This window comes from Phasianus colchicus, chromosome 5, assembly GCF_987193195.1.
Source record: "Phasianus colchicus chromosome 5, bPhaCol1.hap1.1, whole genome shotgun sequence".
In the NCBI taxonomy this organism is placed as follows: domain Eukaryota; kingdom Metazoa; phylum Chordata; class Aves; order Galliformes; family Phasianidae; genus Phasianus; species Phasianus colchicus.
Window position 1 is genome coordinate 10149233 of NC_143440.1, and position 18538 is coordinate 10167770.

An 18538-nucleotide genomic window follows, 5' to 3' on the forward strand; every position below is an offset into this window, starting at 1 on the left:
AAATTGGGGTTGTATTATTTTATGTCACAAGATCAAACTGAGATAACAAAGACAAATCATTTCATGCGTCAGATTTATGGAGAGAAACTATGTAAAGAGAGTGGGAATGTGAGTATGGAAGGGGAAACCAAGAGTACCATCTCTTCCTCTCAGGTTCTTAGTAAGGTCAAGTGTGCAGATAGAGCCTTTTAAATCCCACTCATTTTGTATAGAACGAAATAATAACACTTTTGTATGAGAATTTAATATCGCTTTCAGATACATGGGATTTAAGGTGATATTATTAACCACATTTTATTAATGGGTAAATACAGGCTCACTGATGTCATGTAACTCGCTGAAGAGTTGCTATAGAAGGGTATCAGAGAGTTTAAAATGTAACTGAGATGCTTAGTGTAATACTCTAGCCATCGCTAACACTTTGTTTTAAATCTTATTTTTTGGAATTGTTTAATTCCTTATTAGATCATTTATGCTCTGCTGTTGTACACCTCTGATTTACTCTTTGTCCATCATCTCTTCTGTTACCATTCTCACTTACTTTTTTGCTGTAAACATTCTGGGTTTCTATACTTCTGCTTTTTTTCTTCTTCTAAGTTGCACTAATTTTTGGAGTTCTGGTCTTTCTTGTGTTTTAATAGCATGTAAGGAGTACAAGAAAGAGTCAATAAGCACAAATACACCGTGTACCCATTCCAGGTACACTGCACGGAAGAATATGAAAATCAGCAGGAAAGGGAAAGGGAAAAAATGCGGGAGAAGTTCCTTATTACTCACAGTTCTGATTAGTGACACTTCATGTTGGCCTGAAGAGAGAGAGGGAGAGAAGAAAGTATGTGAGATAGATAGAGGGAAGTTTGTGATTATAAAACTTGGCATAGAAACTGCAAGCTTGCATCCCATTTCTCTGAAAAGATGATACAAGTTCCTAAGGGGAGGAAAAAAAAAAAAAAAAGAGAATGATTCCATGTACCCTGTCTTTTTTATTGTAACATCATTTTCTCATTTCCTCAAAGCCCCGGAATTTTTGTAAGAGCCTAACTGATGTTCTTGTGTGGCATTTCTTCCTGTCTCTCTCCTATTCCTTGGTGTGATGGAGAACAGGAATCTTTTAAAATTCTGCAGCATGGGAATGTCAATTCCCAGCTGATGTCTCTTTCAAAGTTTTTTGGGTCTCAGTATCTGAGGATAGAGCACAATCACTTTGAATCTTACAAATTAAAAAATGTTAGCATTGTATAGTGTATATCACTTTACAGAATAGCACATGGCTCCTTTCACATGTAGGTGGTATATATCTTTGATAGAGTTGTTATGTTCTTCTAAAGGCAAGGTTTGTTAATGGGAAATTTCTGTTTGGATGTACTGAGAAAGTGTTGTCAATACAGCTGCATATAGTTGTCTGTAATCGTTGTGGAATATAAAATGTTCTTAATTTATTCTTACTTCTTATATAACCTTATGTGTAGCATTAATGACAAGAATCCTGAAAGAATCTATTATAGTCTATCCCTTTGAAAAAGTTTTTTCTTTTCTTTTCTTTTTTTTTTTTTCTCTAAGATAGAGTCTAATACTTTTCTTTAGATACCATAGCCTATTAGAAGCCTTTTGTGCTTTTTGTGATGATAGTAATGCTTGTTCTGTTTCTCTGGCTCTTATCTCTACCAACCTATCAAAATCATTTGGCTCCCATTGTCCAGCATGTTGTTGGCTAGTTTAATTTGATGATAGCTATGATCCCATCATATTCCTGTTTTCAGAACACAAAGGTTGACTAGACTGTTTGTTGAGTAACAATATGTTCCGTTGTTTCTCTTCCGGTACAAGTCATTTAATCCTATTTGAATTACTAATAGAAAATTGAAGAGTAGTTAGAAAAATATTTGTGAACTGGATAAATCACCTTTTTAAAAATAGCTCGTTCTTTGAGAAAGATGGGTGACAAGACAAAATTTACCACTATGAATAGATACAAAAGTAATTTCAACATTTATTTTGAGAAATATTGTGCAATAGTAGTCTCATCATGCTTTTTCTTCTTGGCAGGATAATATGTCAGAAGATGACCCTCCCTATATTACCAAGTTTACAGCATATCTGGAAATAGACTTTGCTTTTACTTGGGCCGTAAACTGCAGTTGGGAAAAACATCCCCAATGGCTTTAAGCTGTAATAATGAACATCAGTCTTTGACACTTCAAATCTTACATTCTATTTATTTCAAAAAACGTAATTGATGAGAATAACGTGACAAGAGCCAGGCATGTAGCTGGATCACTACACCTAAAAAAAAGATTTCATGAGCAAAGAATAATAGTAATCATGAAGCTGTGTTTATGAATGATCCATGATAAGTAGAAGTGTTTAAGTACTCTTCTATTTCTCCTTGCCTGTTAGTGAGATGTTAAATGTCTGTAAAAGCTTTAAAGCAGGGTAGCCCTTTTGGAGATTGAAGGAGATTTTTATTGTTGTTGTCTTTTAGTCCCTCGCACTATATTTACAATACGTTCCTGTGTCTCTGCTTCAAACTCTTTCTTTCTCCAAATTCAAGTATTGCTTGCCTGCTCCATTCTGGTATTGTTATTGAGTATGGCTTTCTTTGGTCATTTGTATTTGAGACATACACCTACATCCCCTCAGTGGGCATCATTTCCTAATGAACCTAAGGCAGAAAACTGTATCAGGGACCTCAGCGATATACATCAAAGCAAGAAGCTCAGATTTAATTAGCCCTTTCAATTTTTGCCTGTTTCAACAACTGGCAGTATGAATCTCACTGCTAAGCTGATCAGAACAATTAAGAAACAAGATGTTCCTTAAAAATTAATGTCCTGTCCTACTTTCCAAACGCTGAAGGCAAGGGTTTTCCTTCATTTGCTTATTGCTTGGTCTCTCATCTGGGCTGCCTTTCTATCCTCACATTTCCTTCGCTCCATTCAGTAGACTTCAGACCTGTGGACTTGTCTAGCTATATGGATTTGCTGCTTGTCACCTGCCTTACCTGGAGCTTACTGCCATTTCTGGTCCCTGGCAGCTAGTGGTCTTCAGTTTCCACTGCAAACGTACTGAAAGAGTCAAGGAAGACGATGTTTTGGTATTAATTCTTAATTCTTAATGATAGCTTTTGGTTCCTGTGCTGTTAACAATCAAACCTTGCAAGTTTGAGAAGAGATGTAGTTATGGACCCCTTTGGGACCTACTTGCCTGGTACAGTTTCATCCTGAGGAAGAGATTTTTCTTTATCTTAGAACATGCATGCTGGTCAGATTGTCAGCATGCTGCAATAAAGCTGGCTTCGTTTGTTGATAAACTTTCCAACATAATTTGCCTCTCATAGCACTACCTCAAAAATCATGATGTGAGCATAATTGTTCATAATTGTTTATATATCTCAAGGATAAACAACACAGTACGCCAACTGTTGACCTATGGAGTAACAGAGAAATGATCTGATGGAGATTATCTAGAACATTTCATTTCAATTCTGAGAAAAAGAATTGGTGCTGAATCAGACATCGGCATCACTACACAGCAGAGAATTTCAAGCACATTGCTTTCCTGAAAAAAAGACTTTGTAGTTTGCCAACTGTCATTGACAATTTTAGGTGCAAATTAGTAGACAGTATATACCAAAAGAGCAGTGTTAGCAGTGATGTCAGAGGTGAGTGATTAACAAAGCTGTTACAGGTAAGCTGCATTGTATATAGAATAGAGGCTAAAAAGGGTGACTGAGTGCCACATGTATCTTAAAAGTAAGAGAACCTGAATGTCTTATGAGGTGTAGCTGAGGGAGCTGGGATTGTTTAGTCTGGAGAAGAGGTTCAGGAGGAAGCCTTTTCACTCCCTACAAATACCTAAAAAGAGGATGTGGTGAGGTGTGGCTCGACCTCTTCTCCTGTGTAACTAGCGATAGAACTAGAGGAAATGGCTTCAAGTTGCACCAGGGAGGTTCAGGTTTTGTATTTGGAAAAAATTCTTCTCCAAAAGGGCACTCAGGCACTGGAATGGTCTGCCCATGGAGATGGTTGAGCCTCAACCTTGGAGTTGTTCAGGAAACATTATGATGTACTGAGGGGTGTGGATTAGTGGAGAAACATTAGTGGTAGATAAACAGTTGGACTAGATGATCTTGGAGATCATTTCCAATCTTGGTGATTCTATGATTCTAATGTTTGGGAAGAGTGTACTGTAATGTGAGATCAGAAGACCACAGTTGCCTTCTGTCATAACTCCTGAACTGATTTTCCTTTATGATAAGTAAAAGCTAAGATACCAGGCTAGAGATTTTCTAAAATATTGGTTCTCATCACTCTACTCCTCTTGCATTTCTATTAGACAAGAGGACACAGAAAGATGCAGATATTTTCATTTTCCAGAAGTACAATCCATTTGTGCAGACTTATTCTTGTGGATATTGGTTTCAGACTCCCTTCTTAGTGACCCTAGAATCTGACTAGCATAAACTGCCTTTTGCTTCCTTTGTAGATGCTGTTAACTTGAAGTTACCGATTCTTTAACATTTCAAACGTGTAAGTCGAAGTCAAGCAGAGGAACTGTGTTCTGGACCAAACCCAAACCCCCATGATTCTATGTAGATAGATGGCACTTTCATATAACTTCCTTAACAATTTTTTATGATTGTATAAAAATACTAAAAATATCATTAATTTTACCATGACTATTATAAAATATCTATTGAATCAAAAAGGAAAAGAACTGCAATATGATCTTCCTCCAATTAATTATCTTTTGCGATAGCTCATTCTAAGGTGACAATACTTTTTGGACAGTACTGTGCTTTGTTTTTATTCTGAATGGAAGCAGAAAATTTAGAAAACATAATTCCATAATTAACCCAAGCATCTTTTTACATTCCATAATTAAATCAGTGGATTTTCAATAAATAAAACAATGTTTTGTAGGAGTTAAATACTTTATAATATGTAAATTTAAGATGGCATGATAAAATTGTTCTATGAAAAAGAAATATTTTGAAGAAAATGGTCTTTAATATTTGCCACCCAGTTTATTCTTTCCTTCTAAGCCCCAGGGTTGATGATAAGAATGGATGGCTTAAGATTTTCCTCCAGCAGTTTGATCCTTATCATTTAGAAAACTATAAGAGAATTTTCACCATACTTGTGTCACATATATATCTGATATACAACAGAATATTCAAGCAGTGAAGAGAGATCCATGATGACTGACATATAATAATGCCCTTCTTTTTAGAAAGATAAAATGTGGGGAAATGATCAGCCTAGAAGAAAAGAAGTCCAGTGTGTAATAGCCAGCATGGCAAGTAATGATAACAGAATGTGGCTTGTGGGTGATGTTTTTATTAGTCAGCTTTGATTGACTATATATTTGGTTGATTCCTTCTAAAGTTTTTTGTTAATGTATTACTTATGCTCATTCATATCACAGGATCTCGCTTTCTAGCAAGTTCATTCTTGGTCATGTAGAATTTCCATGGAAAAAAAAGACAGCTTTTTCTTGGAATAGGGAAAAAGTTGATTTACTACAGTAAATTTTAATTAAGAAGATGTTTTAATTCTGCGCTAGGGGAAATAAAATGTTCAGCTTGTCATGTAGAGTATCTTATGCCAACAGTAAACTATATTGAATTGGAGAGTAAATGGGTAAAATGTTCCCAATAAATGCATGTATATATGTCTATTTCTGGGAAACATTAAGAAAGGGCCACTGCACAGCCAACATGTTAGCTGGCTTCTGCTTGTTAAGAAAATCCCACTGTCTTCAACATAGAACAAGAATTGCTTTAACTTTAATACTGTATGTTGTTCAGAAGTAATGTAGGGGCAGCTAAGCAATGAGATATTTAATCTGTCTGATGTATGAAATGCAGCATCTTCAATTCACTAATATCTATAATTGAGACATACACTAAGATCAGGTCATCAATGTTGTGGTGCATCTTTGCATCTCGTGTTTATCATGAGAGGTCAGTGATATGAGCCAGAACTTCTGTAACTTCTGTCAGGTTGCTTACAAACTTTTTGCCCAACTCACTGGATTTCTTTTCTTTCCATGAAATGCATGCATTGTGAGATAGGAACATGTATTCCCTGTATTGAAATTAGATGGCGTGTGCAATTAAGACAATTTATTAAGTGTATAATCAAGGAAGTTCAAATCAGTCTTTGATCTCAATAAATTAAGTACTCTCCAGCCATTGCAACATGCTGTTTCATGAAATGGATGCTGCTGGCTTTGTTGTAGATGCAGTTTAAATGAGGAACTGCGATTAAGCTCTATGAACTAGCAAAAGAGAATTTACTGTTCAAGCTTTCCTACTAGATTTGTCACGTCAAAGAACAAATAGAATACAAAAGGAATTTTATGTGGCACATACTGCTAATGGGCACTTACTGCTGCAACAGCAGAACAAATAGGAATTTGTTTTTTATAGGTTTAGAAAAAATAAAAGGATACTTTGCAAGTTAATTTTGTACAGAGACTCTTGTGCACTCCAGAGTCTCATCTGTTTTCTGTCAGCCCCCTCAGGTTATGGTTTGTTGCTGTGACTAATTCAGTCACTCAGCCAAGTGCTTCCATGAGAGCAGATCCATCTCTCTGCAGATGAACTAGCTCACCTTGGACTTGTTTGAGCTTTAAGCTAGCAGGTGCAAAGAAAGCACAAGGAACAAGACCATCCCTAGCAACGACAGCCATTGGATCAGCTTCCAGTCAGCTAATGTCAAACTGCATCTTCTGTAGACACAGCTCTTGTTCTTGCATTTGTTTGGCATATGTGGAACAAATAGAGCTCTGTTGTTGACTAGTATATTGCTGGTGCCCTAATGCCAGCCACCTTTTCAGAGATGAGAAAAATGTAAACTACAAAAAGCAATAAAGAAATAAAATCAGAAGGGCAAAGGAAACTTGTTTTTTTGCTTATAGAAAAAAATTGAAATAGATCCTCTTCAGAACAGATGGCTTTTCTTTCTACTTTTACTGTTAGGAATGCAGAAATTAGTTTTCTCATTATTCCAATGTAAATTTAATAGCACTTAAATTGTAAGACCTTACAAAACTGCATTTCAAAAATCCGGTGTGAATACTTGTGGCTGAAGAAGAATCAAATTTCAGTCCATATATTTCTTCTTGTAAGATCACACTTAAATTGTTGCTAATACTTTTTTTTTTTAGCATACACATGCAGTTTATCTAAATCCAAGATATGTAGACCTCAGCATTGTAAACTGATTGTAAAGACTTTTCTGAAGCTATTTCAATTCATAAACCCACTGTGTATCACTGACTGTTTGGTAGTGCTGATTGCTGTGCGTGCTTTCTGACCTGCATTCTGTTCTGTCTGCTACACCTGCAAGGTTAGGACCTCAATTTCTTTGTCAATGTATTTTCTTCTAAAACAGTTATATTATAGTATCATATAGAAATGAAACTTGATGGATTAATGACTTTTTTTTAATTTGTTCATTCATACATCACTTATTTCCTTACTCCTTTATTCATTCATTTACTGATCATTTCCAGCACGAGGTTTCTTAATTGGTAGATAACTAGCTTTTAGTGCAAAATGGAAATGAAGACAGAATTTTAATATCTGGTTAATTTAAAGCATTATTTAGTTATTATACTGTCAGAAAAACAACAGTTACCTTTTGTATGTAGTATGAACATTCATGTTGTCACAAGTCTTACTGAAATCAATGAATTTTTAGTATTGTGTTATTGTGTTTGGCATGCTTACTAAAGGTTATGGTGTTGATGTGTTCTGAGTATGTGGATCTTTCCTTGGTGGTATGTTTCAGGACATATTAGCCCTATAAGTGCAGTTTTTCATTGAGGAAATTTTATAATGGAATGAGCAGCAGATATTTTTTTGTTTTTCTGTTGCTTCTTTGTGGTGAATGTACTGTGCCAATTCTGAAATCTTTCAATTTGTTTAGGAGTACATGCTTAATATCCTGCCATTGTTAAGGCCCACACTGTAACACAAATCCATTTGGTCTCTCTGATACCCTCTTCACGAGGGCTGAGCCTGTTCTGCTTTTCCTCCTGTTTCTCCCCTTCCACAGACTTTGCAACTTCGATCCTGAATCCTGCAGGCTTCCTTCAAATAAATCAGTTCTCATGTCCCATTGCTGTTCTTTCTGGTATGTCAATGGGAATTGCATGCTATCGAGTTTCCTCATCTCTTCCAGGATGTGTAGATGTGTACAGCAGAAACTTCATCCTCCAGAATACAGTCTAGTCAAAATCTTTCTTTAAACTAGTGTGTGCGTAGATTTACGTAGCATATTCTTCCTTTGTTTACTGCTGAAGACTTGCTGGCTATTCAGTTCCAGTGTGGTGAAGTATCAGTATCTCAGGAGGTCAGAAAAATCTCAGGATTTCACAAAGAACGGATTTCACAGAGAGGTTTTTTGCTATTTGTTTTGGGGGGTTTATGGTTTTGGGTTTTTTTTTTTTTTTTTTTTTTTTAAGTATTTTAAAATATTTAAATCAAAACACTTTAAGGAACTAAAGGGACCTTTTTCACTTTTGATTATTATAGTGTTCTGCAGTTTTCTTTTTCTTAATTGAGTGTTTGTGGTTTTCTACTTCATGAATATCAACCAACAATGCCTGAAGATAGCTCTAACAGAACATCGTTATCAGCCACCTCAGTTCTTGCTGTCTTTGCATTTCTGTGCTTCCATTAATGTGAGTCTGCAGTAGTTTTGTCCCTTGAGAAAGACTTTGTAGTCCATAGACAGGAAACAGATATGTTTGCAGTTTCTTGTGTATCCTTGACCATTTTTCCTGTGTACAGTTCAAGAATGACAATACCCTTCTCATTCTTAGATATTTTCTTTCTAAGGATCTTCATGGTATTGCTCCCTCTCTGCTTTGTTTTGTCAAAAGATATTCTCTTGTTCTGTATGAATCCAGTCAAATTATGCGTATCTGTTTGCTCCCAGTGGAGTAAATGGATACTTCTCCTCTATTTTGGGGATTCGGGGATTTCAATTCATGAGTATATGTCTGTTGTTCCAATTGACTCAAAATTCTTTTACAAAATTTTTTCAGTGTGTTTTAGTTCATCAAGTCTCACCTGTGAGAGTAATAAAGAAGACTCTCTGTGCTGAAGTCGGGTTTGTGCAGGATACTGTTTACCTCTACCTGCAGCTTTCTTAGGGCTGGAAATCTAGGTATTTATGAGAAAAATATCCAAACCCAGTGGATTCCTGCTTTCGATATCTTAATGAGTAAATAAGCATAAGTTGAGATGTGAAAATAAAATACATCATATTTCAGCACAGCAGACTTTTAGTCAAATGTTAATGAAAAGACAGTAAAAGAATAAGGTTTTAATTTGCTATCTAAGAGTTTAATATTAAAAAAATATTGCTTGTCACCTTCTCTGTTGATATATATATTTCCCCTTAACAATTCTGGGTTTAATTTTAAATGCAGACCTGTTTTGATTGATGTTTTATTGGCATTTATTCTTTACTGGAATTTGGTTTTGATAATAAGAAACAAACCAAAACCAACAATAACAGCAACAACAATAAAACTTGGAGTAAGTAACTAAACTTATTTTTAGAAGCATATGTCAAACCTGTCTGCGTGAGCCAGGCACGCAATCAGTTGGAAACCTTCATTGGTAATATAGGTTATATTTGTATAGTTTAAAATATGTTGTCATGCAAATTTGGTATTTTACTTCATTGCCATGTGAGTACTTTCAACATATGAAACGACTATTTGTATGTTATACCTTCCATTGTCTGCTCTGCTTTATTGAGAAAATTATTCAACACTGTCATTAATCTTGAGCTTAGCAGTCTTACTTTGGGTATGTATAGCTTCAAAACTATGCATGTGAGACAGTTGTGCCCTTTTGTCTTTCAGGAATGAAGACATTGTTATCTAAATATTTTCTTGTTAATTATCTTTAGCTGCATTATTGTCTCAGGAAAAAAATTATGCTTAATCATGATCACTCAGTGTATGGGCAGATTTCTGTTTGAAAGTTCATGGAATCCAGAGGGCTTTTTGTTCCTCCTTTCAGTGTGTCTGCAGAGGGATTTAATGAAATTGATAATAACAAAGTGGTATCAACATGCAGATGACAGACATGACCATACATCTTCCTAAGTAGATTATGCAGTGTGTCCAATCCCTGCTTCCTTGTGCTTGTGTAATATTTGGGTTTGGATATCAACTGTCTGCTTTAGTCAGCATTGCCAGAATATAATTAGTGTTGTTAGACTTTGAGGAAGCAATATTTAAATAGGAATGTTTATCTGAAGGGATATATATATGTATTTTTTTCTATACTTCTTTTCAGTCTCTTGGATACAACATTGAATGATCACTTGGCCTTTTTGGCTCTAAAGCATCATCTTTCTGCGTGGTCCTCATATGCCTTCCCTCTTCCTACTTCCCCTGAAGCTGGTTTATGGACAAGTCTTTGAACATTCTGCATCTTCCAAAGAACATGCGACCATTCGTGCTTCAGATTCTAAATTACCTTCACTTCCATTTCAAAACAAATAGGTTTTTTTTCTAAAAACGTGTTTTGATTCTAGTACTGTCTGTCATCCCCACTGTTTGCTTCCATGTGCTTAGAAATTAGTAAGAACGCTTTTTTCATTAAATGTTTAATTCTTTGAGAGAGTCTTAGCTGGAAGCTTTGTGCTTTTGAAACTGTTTCTTCTCCTTCCCAGTCTGACAAAGTCCAAATAAATTAATCTCTTGGGGTACTTGTCTGACTCATATTCTCCATGCTACCCAGCCAGAAAGCAGGATAAATTAACCTTTACAAAACTCTGTGCTGGCACAGCTATATTGCTCCCCATTTGTGAGTAAGTTTGGCTGTGATTTAATCCTGTAATATGGAGTACAGTCCTACTGAACTGCGTAATTTCCGAGATGTACGCTGAGCCTTAGCTGAAAGACATTACAGTTGTGTTCTTACACTTTTGTGTGTGTGTAGCTGATGGTAGGTGCAGAATAATTTTTGGATTGGGCAAATGAATGCAATTTGGCAGGAATTGCCTGTGACTATTGAGTATATTTGCTGCCTCATTTATTAATTAGGCATGGAATTCATTCATTAGCAGTGCTATGCTATTACATCTAAAAATAAAAATGAAAAGAGTTCTGTGTTTTTCTCTTATTTTGTTTCCCAGTTACCTTTAGAGTGTGACACTGCCTGGCACAGAACTTGTACTATGCAATCTCCAGTGGCCTTTCAGAAAGGCTTTTCTGTCTTTGTTGACCCATTTCCTGGATTAGTCTGGCTAAGTTACGGATTATTTTGTCTGTTAAGCTTTTTCTTATGTCCAGTAATTCAAGAGTGGCATATTGGCATAATAGTGTATCCAGCTAGTCCAGCTTCTAACTTTCATGTTTATAACTCTTAAAAAGTTTGAAGAAGTTAATGATAACATTTTATTTTCTTGCAATATAGAGGACACTTAGTAACTTCTCAAGTACACCTTGGTGTTTTGTTCTTTTTTTTTAAATCATGCTAGAATAAATACTTAAATTCTAGAAAAACAGGAAACAGGCAGAATGATACATTTGTTGATGTAGGATGTCAGATAATTTAGTATAAATTACAGATTCTTTAAATACTTGAAAACAGTGAAGGTCAGGAAGCCTCCATTCAAAATTTTCCAGCATATGTATAATATTTTACAGGATGTCTGTCTGTCAGTAGACTGCAAAAGAATAATCTGTAAAGACCAACTTGTTTGTTGTTTTTCGTGTTGTCTATTTATGCCCTGACAAATGAGCATCGGATGTATTGTCGAGTCTGAAGAACAGCGTGCAGTTCAAGGTTACAAACAAGCCAGAGTATGTAGCATGAGGAAACTAGGCACAGGCTGTTATTCTGAACTGTTTCTTTTCAGTAAATTAATGTTCTGGCCTTGAAATAACATGCTAGTGTGGTCAAATAATTTAATTCATTATTTAAATGATTTATAAAAGGAGGGTAATCAAAAACTTTTCTGTAAGTAATTTGTGTGATTCTGTCAGATGAAAGTTTCTTTCGCAGTCGTTGTATTGTTCATACTCCTGAAAAAATATACTTGAAAGTATGTGTGGAGGTATAATTTTGCATCAGCTTAGAGCCTGCTACCTTGAAAGGAAGAAAATTCTATGTTAATCGTCATCTTGAACTGCAGATTTTATTTATTTGATTTTCTTGTGTTTTATGTACAGAGGTCCATAATTTGCAGATATAGACTGAAAGCACTGGAAATTTCAGGTTTTCTGAAGCTAGGAAAGCCCTTCAGGCTCTGCCTGTCACGTGAGGTAACTGGGACACCTTGCTCTCTTGTCTCTTGTCCCCACTTGGCCTTCACCCAGCTGCAAGGCCAAGATGTGCCTGGCCCCACATATGCTGTCCTGCCCTGCTTGTTCAGCATGGAGGCCTGTTAGCCAACTGCAGATTGCACAGCAGCAATGCACAGTTTGCAGCTGCTTTTAACCACTTTTTCCAAGGACTTTGGACATGTGTCAGGGAATGCCAAACTGGAGAGAGAATTCCTCCTATACTTTCCTATGTGGTGGCCAATGGCTGGGAGGTCTCCTTGCTTTGGCTAGAGTTTTCATTTTTCCCTTTTTAAACTCTGTGTTGTATCTTTCCCAGTGTCCTTACTGTTCGTTTTTTTTTCTTGCTACTCCTTACAGGACCTGCTGATAGGTGAAAGAATATATTTAGATGCTCTCAGGTTTGGTCCCTGTCACAAGCTCTGTAAATAAAGCAGTGCTTTCGTCTAACTTGGCAAAGCTGGGGCTACACCTGGTTCATATGCATTCATATCGCAGCAAACATTTTAAATTCGTCCTCTGTGGCAAGTGAGGAAGTACTGAAAGACAAATGGAATGTAGTAAAAACATTTACAAGAAGGGTCATAAGGAGGATCTGGGGAGCTACAGGCCTATCAGTCTGACCTCAATACTGGGGAAGGTCATGGAATAGATCATCTTGAGTGTAATCACTTGGCATGTGTGGGTCAGCCAGGGGATCAGGTGAAAGGCAGGTCCTGCTTGACCAACCTCATCTCATTTTGTGACCAGGTAGGTGAGGTAGAGGTTGTGTACCAGCTGGTAGATGAGGGAAAGGCTGTTGATGTAGTCTACCTAACCTTCAGTAAAGCTTTCACACTGATTCCTGCAGCGCTCTCCTGGAGAAGCTGGCAGCCTGTGGCTTGGACAGGTGCACTCTTTACTGGGTAAAAAACTGACTGGAGGGCCGAGCCCAGAGAGTGGTGGTGAATGGAGTTAAATCAAGCTGGTGACTGGTCACAAGTGGTGTTCCCCAGAAGTCCTTGTTGCTGGGGCCTGTCCTGTTCAATATCTTTGTTGATAAACTGACTGAGAGGATTGAGTGCATGCTTAGAAAGTTTGCAGATGACGCCAAGTTGGAAGTGTGCAAAGAAGTGTTCATCTGCCTGAGAGTAGGCAGGTCCTGCAGAGCTATCTGGACAGGCTAGGACAGGACTGAGTCTGCATTTTGGTTACAACAACCCCATGCATCGCTACAGGTTTGGGAGAGTGTGGCTGGAAAGCTACATGGAGGAAAAGGACCAGGGTGTTGGTTGACATTAGGTTGAATATGAGCCAGCATTTTGCCTAGGTGGCCAAGAAGGCCAGTGTATCAGAAAGGCTTGTATCAGAAACTGTGTTGCCAGCAGGAGCAGGGAGGTGATCATCCCCCTGTAGTCAGCTCGGTGAGGCCGCACCTCAAGTGCTGTGTTCAGTACAAGAAAGACATCGAGGCCCTGAAGCATGTTCAGAGAAGGACAGCAAAGCTGGTGAGGGATCTGTAGCAAAAGTCTTGCGGGGTGTGACTGAGGGAACCTCCTGAAAGGAGGTTGTGGTGAGTTGGGGGTTGATCTCTTCTTCCATGTAACTAGCAATAGGACTAGAGGGAATGGCCTCAAGTTGTGCCAGGGTAATTTTGGGGTGAATATAAAGAAAAACTTCTCTGAAAGAGTGGTCAGGCTTTGGAATGGTCTGTCCAGGAATGTGGTTGAGTCACCCTTGCTGGAGCTGTTCAAAAAGTGTGTAGTTGTGGTACTTAGGGGCATGGTTTAATAGGCAGTATTGATGGTGGCTGGGTAGTTGGGCTAGATGATCTTGGAGGTAGTTTCCATCTTGCTGATTCTGTTATTCTACATATTCTTATGCATGCCGTAAGTTTGTACATGGGAGATAATAGCTAAAAATAGTCATCTTAGTTTCAGATTATATTGGGGCTGATTAAGCTACGATGAAAAACACCTTTGTGAAGTGTGAACTACATCTTTATCTGCAGCTACTTATATGCAACAAAACCAGACTGGTTTCCCTAGTGAATATTTATGTTATACAAATTTGTTTTCCTCGATAATTCCTGTCAAAGCCATGTAGCCTTATATAGGATTGTTTGACAACTGTTGCATTTGATTATAAGAAAACAATTTCAGATGTTTTAAAAAATATATTCCCAAGCATCTTGATAAGGTATTTGGTATGGAATTAAATGTTGTAAGAAACCTGCTTGCTATAATTTTAACTGGTTGAAAACAAAATGTATATTTGAAAGCAATCTTTAAAACCTTTTGGGAAAGGACCGAGGGCAGTTCTGTATGCAAATAGCAGTTCAAGTTTTTAATTTCTCACTGAGATTTCTGAACTAGCAGCAGTTTCTGTCTTGCTGTACAAATGTATGCATTTTTACATATAAGAAAGGGCACTGTTTCAGTTTAGCTTTTAACCATTTCCTGATCAATTTTTTTGTTTCATTCACGTAAGGAGACTTGGCTTTTCTTTAAAGTTATACTTACATAATGTATTCTAAAGTAGTTTGATTTACAGTAGCACAATATTAATATTAGCAATAGCTTCCTCTCAAGTCTCTACTATTGATTTCATGAAGCTGTTAGGATTCTTGGAGAACAGAGTTCAAAAGCACAAGCTGTTATGTTATTGACTTATTCATTGTAATAAATCTTTTTCTCAAAAGCTCTCTCTGAATCCTTGTCCTTTACAAGAAGCAACATTTTGAAGTTATAGAGAAAAAAGTTGTCAAAACAAAATAAAAATTACTGAAGCCAAATGAATTGTTAAATATAATATGGCTGTGGTGGCTCTCATTTCTTTTGGAAGACTGTTTTAAGATAAGCAGTAGTTTTGTAAAGGTAGTGCAGACTGCCTTACTGATAACCCAAGCTATATCCTCAAGGAACCATCATGCATTCCAGCATATTTCAGGAAATTTCATAAATTTGATCGTATCTCAGACGTCTATTTTTTCAGGATGGAACTTTGTTTTAAAGGAAATGTATTTTTGGTTTTCCCTGTGAGCACACAGCTTTGTCTCTTAGGAAAATTATATGGTGCTTAAAAAAAAATCCCATCATCTGACTCATGTGTCTTACCCAAAATCTAGTGGGGTTCATTTAAGCAGTCAGTTCTTCTTTAACGTATCCTTCTAATGACATTGCATGCCCTTACTGCACATTTTTAACCTCATGACTCCTAGAATGCTTTCTATGGATGAAGTATGAGCGTGTTTACTAGGAAGTGTTTGTCATTTTCTTTTTTAGCTTAGCAGTATTAAACTTGGATAAGTGACTAGAATTGAATTCTAGATACATAGAAGGTTGTGCTGAAGGTACATATGGTACTGTTTGAAGTCATTATTAATTGTTACTAGGATTTGTGCTGAGAAGAGGAATTTTTTTGAAAGTGGTATTGAAAAAGGAGATGTTACACAATGAAATGTAGAAATGTATTTTGATGGTGTTTTAGCAATCTGAGAAATAGATTGAAAGTTGTGCTACAAAAGGGATTGAAAAAATGTGGATTGGCAATTTATGGATCTACATATGTTCTTTGAAAATTCCTCTAGAAAATGGTGCATTTTAATGTGATTTTGCATCTTCTTTTGGAAAATTGTTACAGGTTTCATTTTGTTTTTTTTTTTTTAATATTTTTAAAGGAATCCAAAATGTACTCAGCTTGTTCTGTGCCGTGCTTACGGAAAATAAAGTTCTCTTTCACTCAGCAAGTTTTCAGAGGCTCAGTGATGCCTGCAGGGCTCTGGAGTCTTTGATGTTTCCTCTCAAATATAGGTGAGTTGAGCTATAGATCTCTGAACTCTTTGACTCATTGCATAACTTGTAACTCACGTTGCGCTGTCATTAGCAAAAACTGTGTTGTGTTTGTTTGAATAAATTTCAAATAAAGTTTTCATGATCAGATATACAAGTGTTCTACGAGTCCTGTATGCAGCATTTGAAAATCTCTTGCATTACGACAGTGAAATGATAAAGGGAGAAACATCCTGCCTGCAAATACAATAGAAACCAACTCACAGCATCAGTTAGATGGTAAAACTTGATACTAGTGATCCGTAAGTAAATGCATAAAGAAGAAAACATTTGGGCAAGACCTAATAGCTATGTCCAGTAAGTAAGAAACAGTGCATGCCAAAAGAATTAGAGACTGTGGTAAAAAATTGAAACAGTGGTGCACTGGGTTTCTGACTGGATGCAAGGAAAACATGTTTTATTATAAGAATAACTAAGTACTGGAACAGAGTGGACGACTGGAAACTCCATCTCTGTGGGTTTTTAGGACCCAACTGGACAAAGCCCAGTACAACTTGATCTGAATTCTGTCTTGGTCCTGCTTTGAGCAGGTTATATTAAGTGATCTCCTGGGGCTCTTTACAACCTGAAAGATTCCTTGATTCTAAGAAAACATCTGTATTAGCTAGTAACAGTTTTAAGTCATTGACAAATATTCTCCAGAGAATGAATTTAAATCAAATTTAAATATAAATAATCCCATTTGGGTCCAACATGAAGTGGAAAACTTAATGTCAAGTTATTTGGCTTTTAAGCAAGAAGACATGTAATTCTGACTCATCTGTTTTAAAGAATGCTTGTATTTTATTAGCATATTTTTATGTGTTTAAAATATTTTGGAGGTAGGCATAATATTAATCTAGAATAAAAAGGAGAAAAAATGAATATGTTGGAATGTTTATGTGATAAAACAGTAATTAATGTAAATTTTTAATCGTAATTATCTGTTGAGAGATGAAATGCACTGATTAATCCAGATCCAGATTTTTTTCTTGCTCTAATGAAAAGACTTAAGTTGCTGATTTCAAGTAAGTAAAAAATAGCTGAAGTAGATCAGTATGTTTAGCAGTCACTTCGGTATCAAACTAAGTGATTTCATTTGGGCATTCTTTATTAATAATATTTTACAGAAGTCTAAACTGTAGCTTTCTGTCCAATATCTATTCATGTTTTTAAAATGAAAGTATTATCCATAACTTTATTGTTTCTGATCACCTATAAATTTTGAATGAATATAGTATCTGTATAAGATAAATATTACAAATATAATTTGCTTTTATTTTGCAAGATTGACTTGTTTATAATCAATTGTGGGCACTGTAATCATTTCTGGAGTTTACACGACAGATACTTCATGAATTTTTTCACATTTTTTCTTAAAGAAAAAAAAGTGCTTATAGTAAACTTGACTTATACAAGAAGCTTGAAATAAAAAACCAGTGCTATGTAAAGAAATAGATTTTATTTTACTGTATTTATTCTTTTCACAGTTATCCATATATTCCAATTCTTCCTGCGCAGCTATTGGAAGTTCTCAGTTCACCAACGCCTTTCATAATTGGTGTACATTCTGTCTTTCGTAATGACATTCATGAGCTCGTAAGTATAACTACTGAGAATGGACATAGCATCATCTATGATGCAGAGATTTTTCATGCTTCAGAAGTGTTCTTATGAACCATTTATATCTTTTGAAAATATTACTGTAAAAGACAGGACAATGAGGAGGAGAAAAAACATAAGCATCAGTTCTTCTATAAATATGTTAAGACTGTAAAGTAAAGAAGGGAAATGATTGCATGGAGTGCAAGATGGGAAGGAAAGGATCCGTTTCCAAGTTTGTCATGTCATGAATTTGAACACCTCTTTTAGTGTTATTGGGTATATCCTCAGTTATTTTATGCTTAATTTTTAAATAAGCATTTGAGAATCTGATCCATAGTTACAGAGGTGCCTAGAAACGTATACTTTTACATTAAAATTGTCATCATTGTTTCCTTTTGAAAACAGATTATAAAATATCTCAAATCACTCAACGCAGACCTGGTTCATCCACAAACACTAGGATTTATATTCATTTTTCACAACTAGGTTCAATAATATGAAGTATTTGGAGTATTTCCTTTATCAAAAACATTCTGTACGATACAGTTAGTACTGTTTTAATTTGCTTTTATTAATTTGTGTGTAGATTATGAAATCTGAAACGTTGGTTATTTAAACTATATAATATCATGCTCACAGTGCTACCAATAATGTTTTTGTTTGTCCCTTACAGTTAGATGTAATCATTGCAGATCTGGATGGAGGCACTATTAAAATTCCTGAATGTATTCATCTTTCTCAGCTCCCAGAACCATTGCTACACCAGACTCAAATGGCGCTTTCTCTAGTATGTTTTGATACAA

General features: G+C 36.1%; 1 protein-coding gene across 4 annotated transcripts in view; it reads left to right on the forward strand.

Moving 5' to 3' along the window:
* SBF2 (SET binding factor 2) overlaps positions 1-18538 on the forward strand; it is a 238479-nt gene that overhangs the window by 117365 nt on the left and 102576 nt on the right. For all 4 annotated transcript variants that reach the window (XM_031613850.2, XM_031613849.2, XM_090140453.1 and 1 more), the window contains exons 7-9: positions 15980-16112; positions 17621-17729; positions 18409-18522. In XM_031613850.2, coding sequence (XP_031469710.1) covers positions 15980-16112; positions 17621-17729; positions 18409-18522 — 356 coding nt within the window. The remainder of the gene's footprint in view (positions 1-15979; positions 16113-17620; positions 17730-18408; positions 18523-18538) is intronic.